The sequence below is a fragment of the Asterias rubens genome, chromosome 15, assembly GCF_902459465.1.
Source record: "Asterias rubens chromosome 15, eAstRub1.3, whole genome shotgun sequence".
In the NCBI taxonomy this organism is placed as follows: Eukaryota; Metazoa; Echinodermata; class Asteroidea; order Forcipulatida; family Asteriidae; genus Asterias; species Asterias rubens.
This window is the reverse complement of record NC_047076.1, coordinates 3,395,599-3,416,567: the sequence shown is the minus strand read 5'-3', so window position 1 is coordinate 3,416,567 and position 20,969 is coordinate 3,395,599. Positions and strand designations below refer to the sequence as shown.

At 38.9% G+C, this 20,969-nt stretch overlaps 2 protein-coding genes across 2 annotated transcripts; one reads left to right on the top strand and one right to left on the bottom strand.

Moving 5' to 3' along the window:
* Positions 1–545: 545 nt before the first annotated feature.
* LOC117300212 lies at positions 546–4,244 on the top strand. The gene is made up of 4 exons (XM_033783940.1): positions 546–871; positions 1,299–1,465; positions 3,008–3,220; positions 3,428–4,244. Exons 1-4 carry the CDS (start codon positions 546–548, stop codon positions 3,805–3,807), a joined length of 1,086 nt encoding a protein of 361 aa, XP_033639831.1. The 3' UTR covers positions 3,808–4,244.
* Positions 4,245–6,091: 1,847 nt separating this feature from the next.
* LOC117299779 (polyribonucleotide 5'-hydroxyl-kinase Clp1-like) lies at positions 6,092–19,701 on the bottom strand. The gene is made up of 12 exons (XM_033783295.1): positions 19,292–19,701; positions 15,606–15,692; positions 14,661–14,774; positions 13,066–13,191; positions 12,453–12,566; positions 11,158–11,356; positions 10,330–10,419; positions 9,821–9,921; positions 8,957–9,095; positions 8,385–8,465; positions 7,357–7,450; positions 6,092–6,729 (listed from the first exon to the last, which is right to left on the bottom strand). The coding sequence occupies exons 1-12, from the start codon at positions 19,343–19,345 to the stop codon at positions 6,615–6,617; spliced, it is 1,314 nt and encodes a 437-aa protein (XP_033639186.1). The 5' UTR covers positions 19,346–19,701; the 3' UTR covers positions 6,092–6,614.
* Positions 19,702–20,969: the final 1,268 nt, after the last annotated feature.

Below are 20,969 nucleotides of genomic sequence, written 5' to 3'. Positions count from 1 at the left end.
TTGTCCTGGGAAAAAAAACCGCCACACACCGGGGTCGACCCAGGGATCGCTAAACGAACGCACCCTATTTGAATCGAAAACATCTTGTAATCGACTTAGTTCAAACCTTCTGAATATTAATGACCATTATAATAGTGTACCATACTGTCAATGTGAAACCACTCTAATGCGACTACTATTATGAGGGAGAGTAGAATTATTGATTACATTTAATACACACACAAAAGCAACAAAGTCTTGGTATTCTTCACTGTTCACAGTTTGAATGGGTATTACACACAAACGTATTGTTAGGGGCGACCTTCGGATCCGCTTATGTTGTTTAGAAGACAGTTTGAAATAAGTATAAGGCACTAATAAGAAAACTACTCTGCGATAATGGACGAGAAGTGAGGAGGCAAATATCTGCCGTTGTGAGGTTTCAGCAACTTGATGACCTGGAGATGAAAGAGATCAAGTCTGTGAAGGCAAAGTTGAACTTAAGTGAACTCTGACCAATGTCAAGCAGCAGAACGTCCAGCCGGGGTGAGAACCACAGATCAACCATGCCCGGGTTACGGCGCTCCGTGAGCTACCGAGAACTTCGCCAGTCACTCCCCGCGTTCCTCGGTGGTGCCGTTGTCGCCACCGTGGTGCTACTAGCCTTCGTCGGACTCCATCGACCCGCGGGGCCGGAGAGGAGACGACGACCCACCACCCTCCAGCTCCCTGAGGAGCATCAGTGTCCGGAGTGCCCGGAGTCAGAATGCCCGAGATGTCCAGAGAAGGATAAGGTGTTTATAGTGCCGAAGACTCTGAAGGCTTTTCTTGGAAGACATTGGGATGTTATGAAGGAGAGTGCGGTGGTCATTGCAAGGACTCAAATGAAATCGTAATAATAGTCATTCTTTATTAATTATGAATTAATTTATAAATGTTTTAAAGGCAGTGGACACTATTGGTAACTACTCAAAATAATTATCAGCATAAAACCATTATTTGGTAACGAGTCATGGAGAGCTGTTGATAGTATAAAACACTGTGAGAAACAGCTCCTTCTAAAGTGGCGTAGTTTTTGAGAAAGAAGCAATTTCTCACTAGAATAATTGTACATTGATTTTGGTTTGGGTTTGAACAATAACAAAATAACCGGAGCGGGACTGAACCAAAGACCTCCGGATTAAACGAACGGCTCTCGTACCAACTGAACTATCCAGTCCAAATAATTTGTGCCGAAAAAAAAATCAAACATACAAATAATTTCAAATGTGTTAAAACTATTCTAATTTACTCATGAATTATTCATTCTTTTCCCCCAGTGTTCCGAGTTACGTCGTATCCCTTCACCCTACGGAGAGAGATCCGTATATAAGTCACAGCCTGATCGAGAGAGGTGGATGGCAGGAACCGCTCATTGTGCGCATGTGCAAAGAGATGAACAAAGCACCAAGTGATGCTTTCTTTGTCGATATTGGCGCTTATGTTGGTGAGTTAGACAACAAAGTTTAAAAAATCCATTCCTCGTAACCAAGTAGATTTTTATGCTAATAGTTATTACGAGTAACTAAAATCAAATCTCTCCTGTTCCAGCAGGCCTTACTAACCATTCAACTGTGCCTCAGCGCCCCTGGAACAAACTTGTGGTGTTTGCGCTCTACACAACTAATGACCTTTGATTGATTGATTCATTGTTATAAAAATGTATTTGGTAACGAGCAATTGGGAGCTGTTGATAGTATAAAACATTGTGAGAAACGACTTCCTCTGAAGTAACGTAGTTTTTTAGAAAAGGGTAATTTATCACCTCAAAACACTGAAAGGCTGCAGGCCTAAAGTCTTTTGATATTAGGCATCTGAACACAAAAGTATGTAACAATTTGTTTCTTCTGTTAATATTATTTTTCGAGAAAGAAGTAATTGTCCACGAACTTGATTTCGAGACCTCAGATTTAGAACTTGAGGTCTCAAAATCAACTTCGTGTGACAAGGGCGTTTTTTCTCCCTTATTATCTCGCAACTTCGTTGACCGATTGAGCTCAAATTTTCACAGGTTAGTCATTTTATGCATATGTTGAGATACACCAAAATGTGAAGGCTATTCTTTGACAATTACCAATAGTGTCCACTGCCTTTAACAAGAACCAAGAAAAGAAGTCCTTGTGGCACTCAATCCAGTTAAGATGACTTGTGTCAATGTTTTGCTTCATTAAGCAATATACAAACGTGTTTACAGGTTTCTTCAGCCAGGTTTGCGAACTATACAGTTAGCTCAAGTTCACTTGTTAGGTTTCATCACCAAAACAAAATAATAACATCAACAATAGCTATAGATATACTGTTTGAACAAACCGGTTGTGAATAAAGGAAGTTAGAAACTTATTAGTTTAATGATTTTGTTTAGCCTTCGAGAAACACTTTGCAGGGGTTGAATTTTTTTTTACTTCCAACAAAACAGTTGCTGGCAATGTAAGTACTTTATGTAATCAACCATACACATAAACGAATAAACCTGTATAGGTTCAACTTATACAGGTTTATGCGTTTATGTGTATGGTTGACTACATAAAGTAATCTCAGCGAGATCGACCGGTCATCTGGGTCACGGGAAAATAGTGAAACCCGATTTTGCATGACAACGACTTAAGCCCGGTTCATACTTCTGATCCTGCGAATGCGAATGCGAAGCGAATCTTGACGTCACAAATTCGCAACGAACAATTCGCAGCAGTTGCCCTCTGCTCTACTCCCTTGCGATAATCGCTGCGAAAGGAGGGTGTGACGTCAAATTCACGTCAAATTCGCTTCGCATTCGCATTCGCAGGAAGTATGAATCGGACTTAAGAACGATATAAAACGCTCACTGAGCGATAAGCTCGGGGAAATAGTAAAAATTAACAATTGATAGCGAGAACACAAAGATTGATACAACAACAATTAATAACAATGCTCTATCATATCGATTTTGGTTCGCTTGGATTACAACTATTTCTCATATTTTGTTCTTCTTCTGAAACCATCATTTCATCAGGTACCCTGGCTCTAGGTCTCTCAGCATGCGGCCATAAAGTGATAGTCTTCGAGCCGATGACACGAAATACATTCTTACTCAAAGAAAGTGTTTTCCTCAACCAGTTGTCCACAGACCGGTTCACAATACACAACATGGCGGTCGGCAACTTCAACGGAAGGGCCTGCTTTTCAGCGAGTTCAAGCAACCAGGGTGACGGCCGGTTTGTCTCGGGTAAGATTTCACACAACATCATTGTGAGCATAAAACGTTACTTGGGTAAGAGCAACGGAGAGCTGTTGATAGTATACAACATTGTGAGGAACGGCTCCCTCTGAAGTAAAGTACTTTTTGAGAAAGAGGTAATTTCTCACTCAGGCCTGATGCCTTTTTTGGGCATATCGGTACACATTACTTTAGTCTGTTTCCTTCATTTGGTAGGTGGAGACGACTCACATCTATGTGCGTCTCACGAGAACGCAGTACAGATGATCCGTCTACAAGACGTCCTCAAGGAAGACACCCGCATCTGGACCCTTCACATTGACGCACAGGGCTTCGAAGCAGCCGTCTTGGCCGGGGCAGAGGCGATCCTCACCGGTACCAACCCGCCCCAGTACCTCCACGTTAAGCTGGGCCAGCCGTACAGCAAGGAGACAATGTCCGTCACCCGTGGGTTGGTGGAGACGCTGGGATGGCTGAAAGACATCGGTTACTCGTTGAGGGATACCGACAACGAACCGATCAGGGATGTGTCTAAGTTTGTCTGGCAATTAGGACACGAGTCGGCTTACGTCTTGGGAATTCATGGAGTAAAATGAACAAAATGAATCCACTTTTTGAAATCCATCTTTGAAGTGCAGTGGTGAGCTGAACGACTATCAGTTTCATCGTGGACACCGAGATGCAGAGTGCGATCGTGTGACATCACTTTGTTTTTTAGAGTTGGGCATAAAAGTGAAAACAATTATTAAGTTTTTCACAATGCCCATCTAAGCTGAATGAGTATTAATTTTCTTGGTGCTTCTCCTTGAGGAAAAGTGTGAACGAAAAAATACTATAAGTTGTAAATTGGCTTGTAAGTTGCGGTTAGTCGAATGTTAACCAAAACATTCCCGCGCAAAAATGTACATACCCATTTTTGCCAGCATGATGTTATCAGATGTTTTTTTAGATGCTGATATATTTTTTACTGGTAGGGTATCGGATCGAGTGAAATTTACACCATTTTAACGAGAGGTTAAAGACAAATTTGTACCCTTTCCACGAGGACTCTATTTATTAGACAATGAAGTACATCAACAAATTATTTATAAATTTCCTATCATGTGTGGCGGTAGTGTTTGCCCCATCATAAAACATCCGTCATAACTCGTCATCAGCGCAACACAGCAAAGCACCTAAACATGTTGTCGAAATGTCCCTGTATTGGCGGTTTTTATTTTGTAGCGCCACTGTATTTGATTCGGCATGGTTGTCACTTGTTTAAAGTCATAAGTGTGACGCGTGGTTTGTTGGGGTGGGGATTATGGGAGAGGTTGTGGGCGGGTTTTTTTTTGGTGTTGTTGGGTTTGCAGCAGATGGAGGGGGTTGTCCTTTACACAATCACACTGAAACTGGTCAAAATTTGTATTTGTTAAAATTGTGTTTTTATTGTTTTCAATGGAAGGTTCCGACTTAATTAATAAACGCAAATAGACAGTAATGACAATTACGTTTTAAAAATGATTACAAGAGATTTTTTAAGGACTGCCTGTTAGCTAAAATAAAGGGAGATTGCATAGTGAAGTAATTTTCTCCATAAAATAAAGTTGTCATTCTCTCAGAAAAGGGTCATCAAAATAGAAGAGAAATATGTTTTTTATGTCTCATGGTTAAAAAGAATATTTTCCTGATACGGACATTTATGTTACAAAGGCAACTGGAGTAGTGGATACCTTTAGGACTCTTAGGTGCAGTTCCAGCAGGTAAATTCCCATGATTGACGTAACTCTGAACACGTTCATGCTTTTTAAAAACATTGGATTTACCTGGTAAGTCTGCTGCCATCTAGCGTCCAAAAAAAAAGTCTCCCACACTGAACCTTCAGTGTGAAACCTTCACTGAAAACGTTGAACCTTTTAAAAAGTTAACTTTAAAAATGTATAGAACACAGCTACACAGTTGAAGCTGTACGTAATAGTTGAATAGGATAATAGTCCTATATATTTACAGATAGAATCCTCCTCCTGCAGCATAGGAATGTTGATAGTGTCTCAGGCACAAGCGCCCATACATGGGTGTATAAGGAACAACTCTAAAAGAGCTGCTTAAATGGTACACGTTTGGTAATTGGCAAAGACCAGCCTTCTCACTTGGTGTATCCCATCATAACCATAATATAACAAGCCTGTGAACATTTTGGCTCAATTGATCATCGAAGTTGCAAGAAAATGATGAGAGAAAAACACCCTTGTTGGACGAATTTGTGTGCTTTCAGATAGGAATAAAAGACTTCTGGCTAGAAGTCTTTTATTATTTGAGTGAGAAATTACCTCTTCCTCGAAATAATAAGTTACTTCAGAGGGAGCCGTTTCTCACAATGTTTCTATGGTCGTTACCAAGTAAGTTTTTAAGTTAATATTTGTTTTGAGTAATTACCAAACGTGTACCTTCCCTTTAAGCAAAAAACATTGCTTAACATTGTTTTTGCTTGGTAGATATAAACAAGATACCAGTTACAAATTGTATATGTGACATGGTAGTTTGGCTGGTAACCTTATTTTGGTAAGCATAATTTTGTTTTGCTTAGCTACTATTTATGCTTAAAGGAACGTTACAGAATTGGTAAGAAACAAAAATCGTGATGAAAGTAGAAAACATCCCTTGAAATGTTTCTGTCTGAATTTGCATATTTGATGAGAAATAAATCATATAATTTCGCGTTTTGAGTTTATTGCTCAGTGAGCGTTTTATTCTTTTTTGTTTTGGCATCGATGCAATGCAAAATTTGTAATCGGTTTTTCACTATTCTCTCGTGACCCAAATGGCCGATCGATCTCAAACTTCGACAGGTTTGTCAGTTTATGTATATTGTGGATTACACTGCCAGCAATTTATTTTGCTAGCAAAACCAATTCTGTAATGTTCCTTTAAGCAGCAATATGAAATTTGGCTCAGAAGGGCAGAGGGGTTGATTTGCCTGTAATTTTACACAAATAAAAACTGCATCAGTACAGAATATACCAGGGGAAATTTTTGTTGCTTTCTCTGCCCAATATTTTCTTCTTCTGGCTGTGCCAAAAATTGTCCCCACTTTTTTATCAGCTGCCCCCCCCCACCCTTCCCACTGGGTTATACGCATAATATGTGCTCATACATGGTGAGGTAAAGCATTGACATCGGTGAGCTGCAGCAGGCTGGCCTTGTCCACTGAATAGAGCTTGGGTTTTGTGTCACGTTTGACCCCTTAATCTCCTAGCCACCTCTTTAGATGTCGTTGATAGCATCGCAGCTTTTAGTTTTATCCCTTTTGGCAGAGGAAGCTCTAACAAATGGTGTAGTCAAAAAGTCGCACCATCCATGGCTAGAGGAACCAGTGACCCCTAAGTTCCAAAACTCACTAGGTAATAATGCATACAGATCACTTTCACTGTTGAATGTCCATAAATTGTACGTCGCTCACTAGTAGGTATCGACGAGGTAATGGCCGTGGGGCTGGGGACAGCACAGTGAAGACCCGGCGGTCCATGTCCACGTGTGTTCTGCAGGGAGAGGGGAAAGACAGAGAACTGCAAATAATGGCGTGCTGTATGCATGTGTTATATTTACAAACTTTTTTCTTTGCTCAACCCCAAATTTAATTTTTGTCACGGGTCGTTGAAAGGACCAGGCTCTTCAGGACAAAAGTCCGAGACAGCAGGATCCAAGAGTATTCCTACGGGTTTGAGGGTTGAGCAAAGAAAATATTGATGGAGCAAGGCACAATTCCTTGAACGTGGTTTAAGCAAGAGAAAAATTAAATCTTTGTGATGCAAACATTACTTCTGTCTGGCGTAAACAATCATGGTGTCGGCGCAACAACCAATAGCTTGATGAACTTATTCTGATGCATTGCATTGTCAACCACTCATAACTAAACCTCAAATATAGGGAATAGGTTGCCACGATCAAATCCTGCCTTTGGTTGTACATGGACGTTCGAACTCTGACCTTGTTACAGCAAGCACAGAGGGAGTGTTCGTGCACTAATTGTGTGAGAGGTTATTCCAATTTCAAAAATTGCGCTTTTGAAAAGAAAACAGTTTTCAATTATTTTATTACTGTAAGGTGTTAAGGAGCTTTTGTAAGAAGTTAGGAAATGTGCCTTTTACATTTTTGTTTATACTTACACGCATATGAAGCCAGCAACGTTGGTTTTAATGAGATCATCATCTCTAATCTTGGCTAGGCTGACACTCAGGATATGGTGAGACAGTTCGCTGCCTGATGAAAAGAAAAACTTTGTCAAGATGGTCTGGGGGTCGTCCGAGAGTGTTGGGGTTATCCTGTTTGTTTATTTACATGTTTATGACCCTTATACTGTATATTTGATGTAATTTTTATAAATCTTTTTATCTTCTCCATTTTTGGAGGTTTTGAGGATTAAATAAAAAATCAAATTATTGCTGCAGCGAAGTGTCACATTTTTAACTATGGAGGGAAACAACATGAATCGTAAATCAGACTTGGAGAGGAAATCAGACTTATCGTTATCGTTCTCTTTATCGCTGCAGTGGGACCTTCCTAATGGTAGTATGTATCTATTATTATGTTTTTATTATGTTTTTTTATGCAAGTCGCCAGACACACAAGCCCTGAAGGTCACTTCAAGGTGTGAGCTAAAATAATTTTTTTACAGAGGCTGTTGCCACCTACTCCTTGGGCTGAAACAGGGTTACCCCTTTTACAGTCCATACAGATGTAGGCTTGGGTATCATCAGTCCGAAGCCTGGCCGGTAGAGCAGAAAGCACTTCCTCCCCAATTTTATGTAGCAAGTGTCTCGACCGGGACTCCAACCCACACCCTGCTGATCAAACACCAGAGCTTGAATCCGGTGCTCTTAACTGCTCGGCCATGACACGCCACAAGTGTAAGCAGGTCATCGTGGTCTAGTGGTTAGACCGCAGGACTTGCAATCACAAGGTTGTTGGTTCGAATCCTACCAAGCTAACAACTGATTCCAAAATGACTACAATAAGTATGATCGTTTGAATCACAATTTCTTGAATCGTGCAATTCATAATCATAGATGCTTATGTATGATAGAGGATAGAGATTTGCTGTTGCCAGCTTGGTGTTTGTTTGACGAGTTCCCTTGATAGGAAGATTTCAAAAATAAACAAAATAACAAACAAAAGCAGGAAACAGAAAACTTACTTGGTTGAACGGCGACAAGTTTGGTTTGATTGTCCTCTGGTGTCATACCGAGCGGAAGGCAAGAGTTTGGAACGGCTGGAGCTAAAAAATTGCAAACAAAATTAGCTTTTAGTAAAAACTTAGGGAAAATGGGTAACCAAATTGCAAAAAAAGTGTGTGAATAATGAATGTACAGGTAAAGCTGGGTGTTCAACTTCAAAACGTGGCCAAATTTTATGACTCTGCTGCCCAATGAATTCTGCCGTGTCACCATTCTCTGCTTACAGGGTTAGCATCAGGGCCCATTTTCATAAAGCTGTTTAGCAAAAACAAGGGTGTTTTTTCTTTCATTGTTATCTCGCAACTTGGACGACCAATTGAGCTCAAATTTTCACAGGTTTGTTATTTTATGCATATGTTGAGATATACCAAGTGAGAAGACTGGTCTGTGACAATTACCAATAGTGGCCAGTGTCTTTAAAAAAATATATTTTACAGTTTGATAACTTAAAAATAAATGTTCTAATGTGAGCAAATGTCAAACATCCACTGAAGAAAGCAAAGACAACTGTAACCAAGGAAACCAAACTTACCACCAATTTTGAAGATTTCAACATCAGAGAATCTGACATCGAAGGAGTGAGGGTAGAAGCACTTCTCAAACCCGTAGAAATACTCCCGGATCCTGCTGTCTCGGACTTTTGTCCTGAAGGGCCTGGTCCTTTCAACAACCTGTAAGACAAGTTAATTTGGGATTGGGCAAAGAAAAACATTGATTGGAGCGATACATGGATTAACGTGTTGGTGCTCTACCAACTGAGCTATCAAGCCCTACGTTGGCGGTCTCTTGATTTTCTCACTTTCTTTGTTCTGGGTGCCAGTCAGAAGCCATACAACCATTAGCTGCCGCGTGGCTAGCGTACAATACAACCTGGGAAGTGGCAGCAGAGGAATCATTTGGAAGGGGATTTGACTTTAAGTAATAAACTACACACATTTTTTAGTTTGACAAGGCAGAGTAGTTTGATATTGAAGTTATCAGGGTGTGGGTTAAAATTCTGGCCGAGACACGTGTTCTTGAGCAAGACACTGAGCTATAAGTGGTCGAAACTTTCGAAATACTGCTCTTTGTTAAGATTTCTGCAGAAGTACAGAGACCAGTCCGTTGGACGGCCGACGCGTTCCATTTGAACATTAAAAAGTCCCTAATGAAGAATTATTCCTGTAGTTGGTTACAATGTCACTGTCCAGCAGAACGTTCTGGGGTGCAATTTCGCGGTCATGACCAATAATTGTTTAGATTGACTGAATTGGACATTGGTTAATCACCGGTCAATGACTGAAACAGTAATTGGTTACAGCCGCAGAAAACACACTCTTAGGGTCGACTAACTATGCCTACAAAACTTTCCTTCGCAACGAGATTGTGCCTTACTTTTGACCTCCACCCTACTTACCCCTCCTGATTTTTGCTGCAACACCACCTTGACGAATGAGGGCATATCCCTCACCAACTCATTGTACAATCTCTCCTGATCCAGTACAATGATGACATCAACTGCGAGATGAATAATGAGATAACTAACACCAATTACAATTTATCTTGTAAGGATTGTGGTTCATCACCATCAACTTAAAAAAAAAAAAAAAAAAGATTTCACAGACATTTTGGTTTACTGGTCAGACGTGTCATGAGATATGATCCAACGGAGCTTTTGAACATTCAAACTTGGGCGTATTTTCTAGGAAGATCAGGGTGGGCTTTAAACTTTGGGAATGAGAAAGAAATAAGTTGTGCGCTACATATTTGGCTGTATACTTCCCAGGGAGCTGAGATGGTTTAAGGAATTAATTAAATGGCCCATTGACCAGGGGTAATGATGTTGGAAGCGCTTTAAGATGCCCTTCGGGTGTATAAAGCGCTATATATAAAAACCCATATTATTACTCAGGTGGTAATCCTTACCTTCGAAAGCTTTGACTGCATGCGTGATGCACTTATATCCATCCCCTTTGATCCAACCACAGGTGTTTATAATGCAGCCACTCACACCCGCTAAAAAATGTCAAAGGTCAAGATAGAGTTCAAAGTTCATTAAAGTTTAGAGAATTTGATTTTTTGTTGTATGTATTGTTTTTTGTTCTGCGCCTCGGAATAGGGTCTTGTACACTAGATAGATGGCGCATTATAAATGCATTATTATTATTATTATTATTATTATTATTATTATTATTATTATTATTATTATTATTATTATTATTAGCTGTTGCTGCCTTCAGAAGCAACACAGAATAAATAACAACTGTATTTATAAAGTGCCAAATTGCCAAAGGATACAAAGCGCTGAAGACAAAAAGGAAAACAAGACAGAACAAAGACGCTGTCGACCAGCAACAGACTAGGGGAAAAGGTGGGTCTTGAGAGAGCCAGTTTGAAGGCTGAGACACTGTTTGAGTTCCTCGGTTGGATGGGTAGTCACCGTGGTCAAGCGGTTAGACTGCAAGACTTGCAACCACAGGGTCGATGGTTGGAATCCCCCAAGCTAACTGCTGATTGCACAATGACTGGAATAAATATTGCCGTCTCGTTACTGAATCACAATTTCTTGATTTATGTGATTCATAATCATAGACGTTAAACCAATGTTTGTATGAGGAAATTGGCTGTCGCCAGCTTGGTGTTTATATCCCTTTGTGGGAGTTTGCCGAGTTCCCTTGATGGGAAGATCATTCAAACAGACAATTCCATAATTGATGGAGAAAATCACGTTGATGGAAAGTCTACACCACGTACCTTTTTGGTTGTTCATGCATCGTCTGTTGAACACCCCAGCCATATTGGACACTAGTAAGGTATACAGCTTCATGTTGTTGCCCGGGGTCGTCGCACCGAAGTGGTACACGAGAGGACCGGCTAACGAGAAGCCCTCCTCAACGTCGGCTGGCCTCTCGATCAGCAAAGCACCAATGGTACCAGGAACTGAGATTACACCCTGCGGATAAAATAAAGACAACAATTTAAATAAATGGGATTTGAGACATTGCATGGTGAGGTATCAATATATTTGGGTTAGGTTAGGGATTGGGTTAGGGTTAGGATACCATGTGTGTATCTAGGATACCACATGTGTATCTTCTTGCCAGGTAGATTTTTGTTCTTCAGAAAACTATCTTGCTTTACACTCTACTATCGCGGAGTAGATGATTCGGAATTCAGGACACTTCTCAGTTCTAAAGAGAACTGTTCTGCTTTTTAACTACTATCTGGGGGGAATGTAAAAAAATTGGCTGGGACTACTACTTTAGCTTTTAGTGGATTGTTATAAACTTCACTACTGCGGAGTGAGTTCTTAATTGGTCTCAACATTTTGACTAGCTTGCTCTAGTCATTGTCTTGTCAGGAGACAAAAATAAACCAACGAAGAATGTCACACAGAGCCAACACCAGGGCCCAATTTCATAGAGCTGCTTAACTAGAACTAGAAAATATTGCTTGACAACAAAATGAATGCCGCCGATAAAGGATAAAACTCTGCTGATCAGAAACACCCTTAGAGCTATATATATTGCCTAGAGCGCTAACACCCCATTATACGCGCACTAAAGTTTTGAAGCCTTGTGGGCGCATCCATGTTTATGTACAAACTAATACAAAAGCTCTTTGTACGGCAATTGTACGGCTATTTGCATGATAGTGCGTTTGTTCTTTTCTATGTGTCATCGAACCAAAAAATGCAGCAAATCTGCTGATGAGTGTACAAACTGCGAGGTTCATGTGCGTCATGTTTAAAAGGCGCGTATACTTTTTTTAAGTACGTCAATCAAGTCGAACTTACGGTTTTCGTAGCACGGACAGACGCGAATGGGTAGTCGCGAACGTAAGCGCACACGCTGAATGTAAAAAAAAAGGTGCCAATGTGAATTAAAATCGTTCCGTAGTCACGCAACACATCAAACATGTCTGCGCCCAGGGTGGCTTCAAAACGCAGAGAAAGTTAGCGCTCTAGTCAATATATATAGCTCTATGGAAACACCAGAGCTTGAGTCTGGTGTTCTTAACTGATCAGCCACAACACGTTTCAGCTTTACCTGTCCAACATCAATATCAACAAATGTGGGCCTTCTTCCAACTCGAACAGCGTAGTTTAGTAACAGACGGCAGAGTGTACTTTTACCAACATCTGTCGGACCGACAATCATCACCTAAAAGGTAAAGTCAGGGGAGAAGAAGTATACGTCAACAATTTACAACTCGTCGCCTAACAATTTTGGTTCCGACTTATCAATGTATCCATGGCATTGCCCCTGTTTATCTTCAAAGCTTAGTTCAGGAGTACAAAACAACTAGAAATCTGCAATCTTCACATAAATCCCTCTGTGACTCCCCCAGTTATCAAAGTCATATGGTTCTTGCTCTTTCCAATATGCAGCAGTTCAATTATGGAACAGTCTTCCAGAGGTTGTTAAACAGGCTGAGACATCAGAACAATTCAAAACCTGGATGAAAACATACACTGTTTACTTTGTGAAATTGTTGATTTCCTTTTACAGCGCATAGGGACCTCACGGTGATATGCGCTATATATAAGAACGGTTTATTATTATTATTACTGCAAAAACAATGCATCACGAAAGTGCTCCATGCCAAAATTTTTGTACCTCTGCAATTCCTTGTTTTGTATGACGATTTTAAACTCCTTACCCGAGGCCCTCTTGTGCCCTCTTGTTCAGCCTGCTGTCTCATCTGCTCCAAGGCTGCATGTGTGTTCAGATAGGTCGTCATGGGGGTATCTTTGGCAATGTACGCTACCTCAGTCTTACCCTTCAAGTGCATTGGACGGTTAAGGAATCTATTGGACGTCTAAAAAAAAACATGAATTTTACACTGGCTGAGATTTTAAACATCAGACTAGTAAATTCAAATCCAGTATTCTTGTGTTAAAAAAAACATTTGATTTTGGGTTGAACAAAGAAAAATTGACTAGAGCGGGATTTGAACCAACGACCTCCGGTTTAATGTGGCTCTACCAACTGAGCTATCTAGCCCTATGTTGGCTGTCTCCCTATTTAGTCAATAGTGTTGTTGGGGGGGGGGGGTGCCTGTCAGAAGCCATTCAACCGCAAACTGCCGTGTAGCCAGGGATCACACCCGGGTAACGATACAACCTGGGAAGCGGCAGACAGGGGATCACCTTAAGGGGATGCGACTTTTTAATATCAGATATCAAATAATAAAACCACTTAAATAAAAAAACATTTATGAAAGTTTGCCCTAAACAAGGCTAATAAAAGTCACTCTTGGTAAAGTGCTACAAGAAGAACAATAATATTGTTAAATGTGAAAAATAATTCAGGAGAGCTGAAGGTATGACTTGATATTCATTCCTCTTAAACAGTCTAGATTGTAGGATGGAGGGATCAAACAAGCAGCGGGCAAGGAATTCCAAAGAGGTGCAGTATATGGAATAAAGCTGTTGGAACGGCTGCTTGTTCTACAACTCAGCAAATCAAGAGTGTATGGTTGAGAAGAAGCTGATAGTCTGGTTCAAATATTATTGACTTTTCTCAGTCTGAAAAATATCTTTCAATTATGATGAGTAGTGAAGAATACTTAAACCTCAGTACAATAATGAGATAATTCTTCTCTCAGCATTTGTTCAAATTAATATAGTTCAATAATAAAAACTGTGTCCACTGGTATTAGTTTTTCCTCATTTCAATTGTGGTCTTGTTAAAATAGTCTGACAAGTGCAGTACACATTTTGGGCTTCAAGCTCTGTTCTCTTGTAGAATTATCGCCCAATTTTAAAGCCATTGGTCACTTTCGGTAAACAGTATTGTCCAAAAGCCCACACTTTGTGTATCACAACTGATTTAAGAAATAACAAACCTGTGAAAATGTAGGCTCAATCGGTCATCAAAGTCGGGAGAAAATAACGGGGAAAACCCAACCTTGTTTCCGCACGTTTCGTGCGTATAAAATAAATCCGTAATTCTCGACAACAAGACTTGATAATTGTTTTAAAGTTTTCTCGAAAATTAAAGCATTTCATGGAATACTATTTCAAGAGAAGCCTTTCACCATTACCTTCTGTAAACCATGTAAGATATTTGTAATTCTGTGAACTTTTTTTTTTTTACCTGTGCCGAAAGTGTATGAAATCCGAATGGCTTTTAAGCACTTTGTATAACTTCTAAATTTCCCAACGTTTCCAATGTTTCAAATCAACATTTCACTCCGAAGATACTAGGATTTGGGTCTCCAGTTACCATGGCAACCCGTTTAAAAAAGGATATATGAAGACAACAACCATGCCACGTGTAGACAGCCACCTTGGACAATGCGGTGAACTTATAGGTTCGATTCTTTAAGAGCTCGGTGCCAAAGACTTCCGCCAACCCTTCTTTCAACTGAAATAGAAGTATCAAATTTTACAGAGTAAATGAAGGGAGTCAATCATATAACTTAAAAGGGAGGATATACCTTTGGTAATTATTTCTCAAATTAATGACACTAAAAACTTACTTGGTATTGAGCACTGGAGAGCTGGTGATACTACGAAACATCGTTAGAAACAACCCCTTTAAAGTATTGTACTTTTAGAGAAGGAGATAATTTATTCTTTTCCCCCCTAAATTTGATAATTGAGAGAACCCTTTCTGAGGCATCTGAAAGCACACAATTCAATGCAACAAGGATGCTGTTTCATTCAGTATTTTCTTCCGGCGACTTTGATGGCCAATCAAGTCCAAATGTTCACAGTAAAACAAAAAAAACGCATGATGTTGGGAAACTCAAATACTTGTCTCTGACAATTACTAAAAGTACTGCCTTTAAACACAAATTATATGAGGATTTGAAACCCATCAAATAATGTTAAAGTAAGGCTCAAATAAAAAAAATTCTCAATTAACCAGCTTTGTACTCTGAAACCTTGCAAAACATTGTGATTAACAAACAATATTATAAATAAATAAAATAAATAACAAATGAACAAATTAATAAAAACAATTTTTAGAAGGTTTCAAACTGATATTTAGTCACCCAAACAATAGTTATTACAGTTATAAGTGTAACTTGTATTTGTTCATTATCAAAAACATCTTCACTCTTTTCAGATAAACTTTAGCTTTATGGATAAACAAAGAGATGAACAATATAAAAGTAATCTACTTTTCTTTAAGTGATTCTCAAAGCAAGTTTCATAAAAAATTTAAAATAAACAAAATATGGTACAGCACCTGCACATGGACAATCTCATTTTTTTCCACTTCAAATCTTAGCTCTGTGTCTTTAACAAGTCTGTATTCCTTCATTCCTTGAAGTCCCTGTAGTTGAAAGGAGAATCCATAAAATTTATTTAGTATCGATAAATCAAGATGTCAATTACAGATTTACAATGCACATCATAATGTACATTACACAGCATGCGGCAGTACACAGTACCAGCTGGCCGACTGAATACACAAGTGATTATGCACACATGCATGCAGTGCACAAAGCCCGCCCACACACCATCCACACACACAACAGTCTCACTGACCTGTTACTTATTACCATACATGAATATTCATCAAAACGTCCTGCATACTGACCACACTGTAAAGTAGCTGGAGTTAATACAAGTTTCAAGTCAAAGATTTGCCACTTTCTCATAAATGTCAACAGAAATATAATTATTTCTTTAAATTTTACTCAGGAGAAATATATAAAATGTGGAAATAAAATTAACTTTGAGGGAAAATAGAAGCAATACAATCTTAAAAATGAAAATTGGAAATTATTTTTTGGCAACCATGGTTTCGGGGAGGAGTCTTTTTAGGTAGTCAGATTCTCACAATATGTTGCATTACCTCATTCAGTAGAAATATCACTGACCTGCTTTCTTCGTAAGAAGAAGCAGTAAGTGTATGATGAGTGGCTAATATGACTTTCATGAGTTTATATGAAGCCTGGGTCCTCGTTCGGTCCGATCTTGGGTTCAAACTCTGACCATATTTCTACTAATTCGAGGACATTAAAGATGCCAACAATATCAAATAAAAAATTAACAGATTCTGAATATCTCGACTATTAGAGATTTAGATTGCACAAAGAAGATTCACTTTATAGACACTGGAGACACACTATTGGCGATTGTTAAAGACTTCTCACTTGAATACCCCAACATGTATGCATGAAATAACAAACTGTGAAAATTTGGTCATCAAAGTTGCGAGATGAAAGAAAAACACACTTGTCACACGAAGTTGTGTGCTTTCAGATGCTTGATTTCGAGAACTCAAAATCTTATTCTGAGGTCTCAAAATCAAATTCGTCGAAAATTACTTCTCTCTTGAAAACTACGTAACTTCAGAGGGAGTCGTTTCTCACAATGGTTGATACTACCAACCTCTCCCCATTACTCGTTATCAAGTAAGGTTTTATGCTAATAACTATTTTGAGTGATTACCAATAGTGTCCACTGTCTTTAAAGACATTGGACACTATTGGTAATTGTCAAAGAACAGTCTTCTCACTTGCTGTATCTCATATTTGCATAAAATACTAAACCTGTGAAAATTTGAGCTCAATTGGTCGTCGAAATTGCGAAATAATAAAAGAAAACAAAAAACACCCTTGTCACACGAAGTTGTGTGCTTTCAGATACTTGATTTTGAGACCTCAAATTCTAAATCTGAGGTCTCAAAATCAAATTCGTGGAAAATTACTTCTTTCTCAAAAACTACGTCACTTCAGAGGGAGCCATTTCTCACAATGTTTTATACTATCAACCTCTCCCCATTACTCTTTACCAAGTAAGGTTTTATGCCGATAATTATTTTGAGTAATTACCAATACAATAGTGTCCACTGCCTTTAATGAAGAAAAGGAAATAATGACAGGACTGATGAAAGGGCCCACGCAAATTCAATTTTTTTTATTTTGGCTGGCAGCAGGCGAGAAACTATTCAAAACTGGTAATTAGGGAAACTGTAATCCTTAGTGACTTTCTGGACCCAAACATTTATTAAAGTCGTTTCAAAACAAAAAATACTGCTTGACATTCTTTGCAAGGCAAAAATTGAGAGGGACATGCCACCAACCAGTCAAACCGACGTGAACCTAATCTTGGCTGGTTACTGTTAAATGACTAAATGAGATTGAACAAAGAGAAAAGCAAATAAAATACAAGGGAAAGATAACGACTGATGAAAGAGCCCAAACAAATGCATAATTTTGATTGAGCTAGCAGGGGAGATTGGAGAAACTATTCAAAATCGGTGGGGCTAATAATTAAGAAACTAAAATATTTAGTGACTTTCTGGACCCAATTTCATAGGCTTTAAGAATTTTTTACCTGGTTTCCACATCAAGGGTGAGACTGAAATAATTTGTTTTCAGTCAAGAAAATACTGAACAAGGTTTTCAGTGTGGTTATACAAATTGTAGGTCTTAAGGGTGTGCCATTTTCCAGGGAATAATGTACAAAAAGAAAAATCCTCAAAAAGATTGGTTCACATTTTCCTCTTTGTGGAAATGAAGCTCCCATAGTACAAAATGTTACTTTTCAGAGGTTTACAGACTGTCTATCATTTCAAATCGATCAATTTCATGGCTCTGCTGACGTAAGCAAAAAAATCAGTGCTTGCGGAAGCAGGGAATTCTTCGCTTACGTCAAGCTTATTTCACGGGCATTTTTGGCTTGTGTGCATGTGTACTCCACGTTACTAAGAACTGTACGCTTACACAGCTAGCGCAGAAATTCTGCGCTTTCCTGGCAAGCGAAAAATGGTTATCAGAAGCACAGATTTGGTGGTAAGCAGAGTCATGAAATTAGGCCCCGAAAATCAGAACATGTCTTTTCATTTCTGCTTTGGCAAGTTTGCCTCTTCCAAGAAATTTTGAAGGCACAAGGAGATATAGAAATCAGATAAAATCCGGATAAATCACAGGTATGTCTTTCAAGCCGGACTAGCACTCTGAACATGCACAGTGTCTGTTTTTGTGACAAATGTCTACCGCAAGTGAAAAAATGTAATCTGGTTCTGTCCCAACATATTGTCATGGTCACTCTGACTCACATGAGAGGAATCAAACCATTTGGTACATTGTAAGGGCCATGTCACACAAGGCAATTTACGGGCAAACAGTTCCAGGCAATCTCTATGAAAAAAACCCATTCACATTTGAATGTTCACCTATTTTTCTTGTGGATCGTAATACAATGTTTGAAACATGGCACGTTTGCTACCAAAGTGGTTCTGTAGCATGCACTGCAGTTGGTTGCCTGCAAGTTGCCTCGTGTGACAAGGCCCTAAGGCTTTATTTCCATTAAAAAAAAAAATACAAGCCTCAAATCCGAGAAGAAAAAAACACTTCATTAACTGGCTTGGCCACGACTATTCGATCCCTCTAGCCGCAAAGTAGATAATGGCATCTGTGATGAGACCGAGAGCCATTTTAGGACAGCAACAAGGTGGGCTAGACATGCTATGCTACATTGCACTACTCCTAGACATTATGTCCATTCCGCTAACAGTAACACATGGCTATATCATCATCTCCATGATTTAGCGGATCCGAAACCTCACCCTAGAATGAGTCATAGTAAGTTTTATAACACCCCTTACCAATATTCTGCCTTTTCATTGGTTTAGAGCACGTCACATGATAGGCCTATTGTCTTAGTTCTAGGTCCAGGAGTATATAATAGATGACACCCTCATTCAACCATCATTCAATGTTATTTGGATTTGAGTCAACGGGTTCACTTTTTATTTAAATCCTGATTTATTTATTATAAAAAAAAATTAAAATATTCAAAAAAATACAACAATCAATCAATCAACACTCACAGTCACATTATATATCAATAATGTATTTTATAAACTAAAACTTAAAGTAAAAACATCAATAATTACATCAAATCAAAAGGCGAACTTACGTCATCTTGTGATCCCCCTGCTTCCAAACCCCTCGCTTCAACTTCAGCTGACATATTGTAAATTGGTTCTCGGACTTTTAACTCACTACCGTGGTTGGTTAGGAGTTGCTAACCGTAGAAAAGTTCGATTGCACGGTATACCGTTAAGCTGTGAGCTGGAGTAGTGGTGATGGCTCGTTCGTCAAGAAAGTCACCGGCAAAGTTCTCCTCAAATCGACACCGTTAATCACTCCTTGGTAGCCACAAAGTGTCAAAATATATTACTTATTCATATTAATGATGTACAAATAATCTGAAGCACAAAATCAGTAATACTAGAAGGAAAACAACAGTTTTAAGACTGCATTTGCTCGAACTTCCGAAGCACGTAAATTGTTTTGTGCGAGTTCACACGTACAAACAAACAGTCGATCGTGCTATGAGAAAGTGCAGGCAACGAATGTACATCATGGGAAGTCTAGTTTATGACCGTTATTTCAATGCACCAGACTTTTTCTTTTTTGCAAGCCCAATTGTAAATTCTGCCGGAGTGGTTTGTTTAAATTTTTATTTCGGTTTTAAAAACACAAAGCATGGTCGGTATCATCAAAAGGTGTGCTAGAAATGACATGTTTGCAAAAATCAAACATTTTTATGATTATTACAGAGACAATTAAAACAAAAACCAAGGATAGCCATAATTATTAGAAATAGCCCCTATATGAAAAAATGAAATACATAAATGAAAAGTATAATCACAGAAAAAACACTTAAAAACAAAACAAAACAAAACAAAACAAAACAAAAACAAGCACGCGCACGATGACAAGGGAAAAAAAAAACCTTTGTTACATACAATGATACAATTGAAGTTTAATACAAGCCTGAAATGCTGGATTCGTTAAGATTAAAAACTATTACATTTTTGCGAGGGAAAAAAAACCGCCACTTACAAAAAAAAACCAATAAAATATAAATTATAACTCTAGAAGATAAAAATCATAGAAAATCATAAATCATTTGGAGGATTGTTTGACAATTTTTTCTATTTAGGGTTTCTGTGAGTTTCATTTGGTGCATAAGGGCCGGATAGTTTGAAAGTTTTATGTGAAGCCTTCCCAGGCCTATTCAAATAACAGGCTGTTCATCTGGGTCAATAAAACTGTTGTTTTTTTTGTGGGGGGGGGGGGGGGGGGGCAGACAAATACTGCTGAGCAAAATGTCTTTGCTATAAGGCACTGGACACTATTGGTAATTACTCAAAATAAATTGTTATTATAAAAACTTACTCGGTAACGTGAGAAGCGGCTCCCTCTGAAGTAACGCAGTTTTCGAGAAAGAAGTTCATTTTCACCAAAATATTTGACATTGATTTCGAGACCTCGGTATTAGGTTTTGAGGTCTCGAAATCAAGCATCATCATTATTATCTCGCAACTTCCGACGACCAATTGAGTTCAATTCACTGGTTTGTTATGTGTATATGTTGAGATCTAAAGCGAGAAGACTGGTCTTTGTGACAATTACCAGTGTCCAGTGTCTGAAATTCCTCACCCTACTTTTTATAGCCGACCTATCATGAAGCCGACCTGGTCACCGTTTTGTTCAGGTCAAGTTCATTACCTTGATCCCAGACTTTTTCAACTTTTGGGAACAAATTGGGCATTGACTCAACTTACTAATTTCTTATTATTTAATTT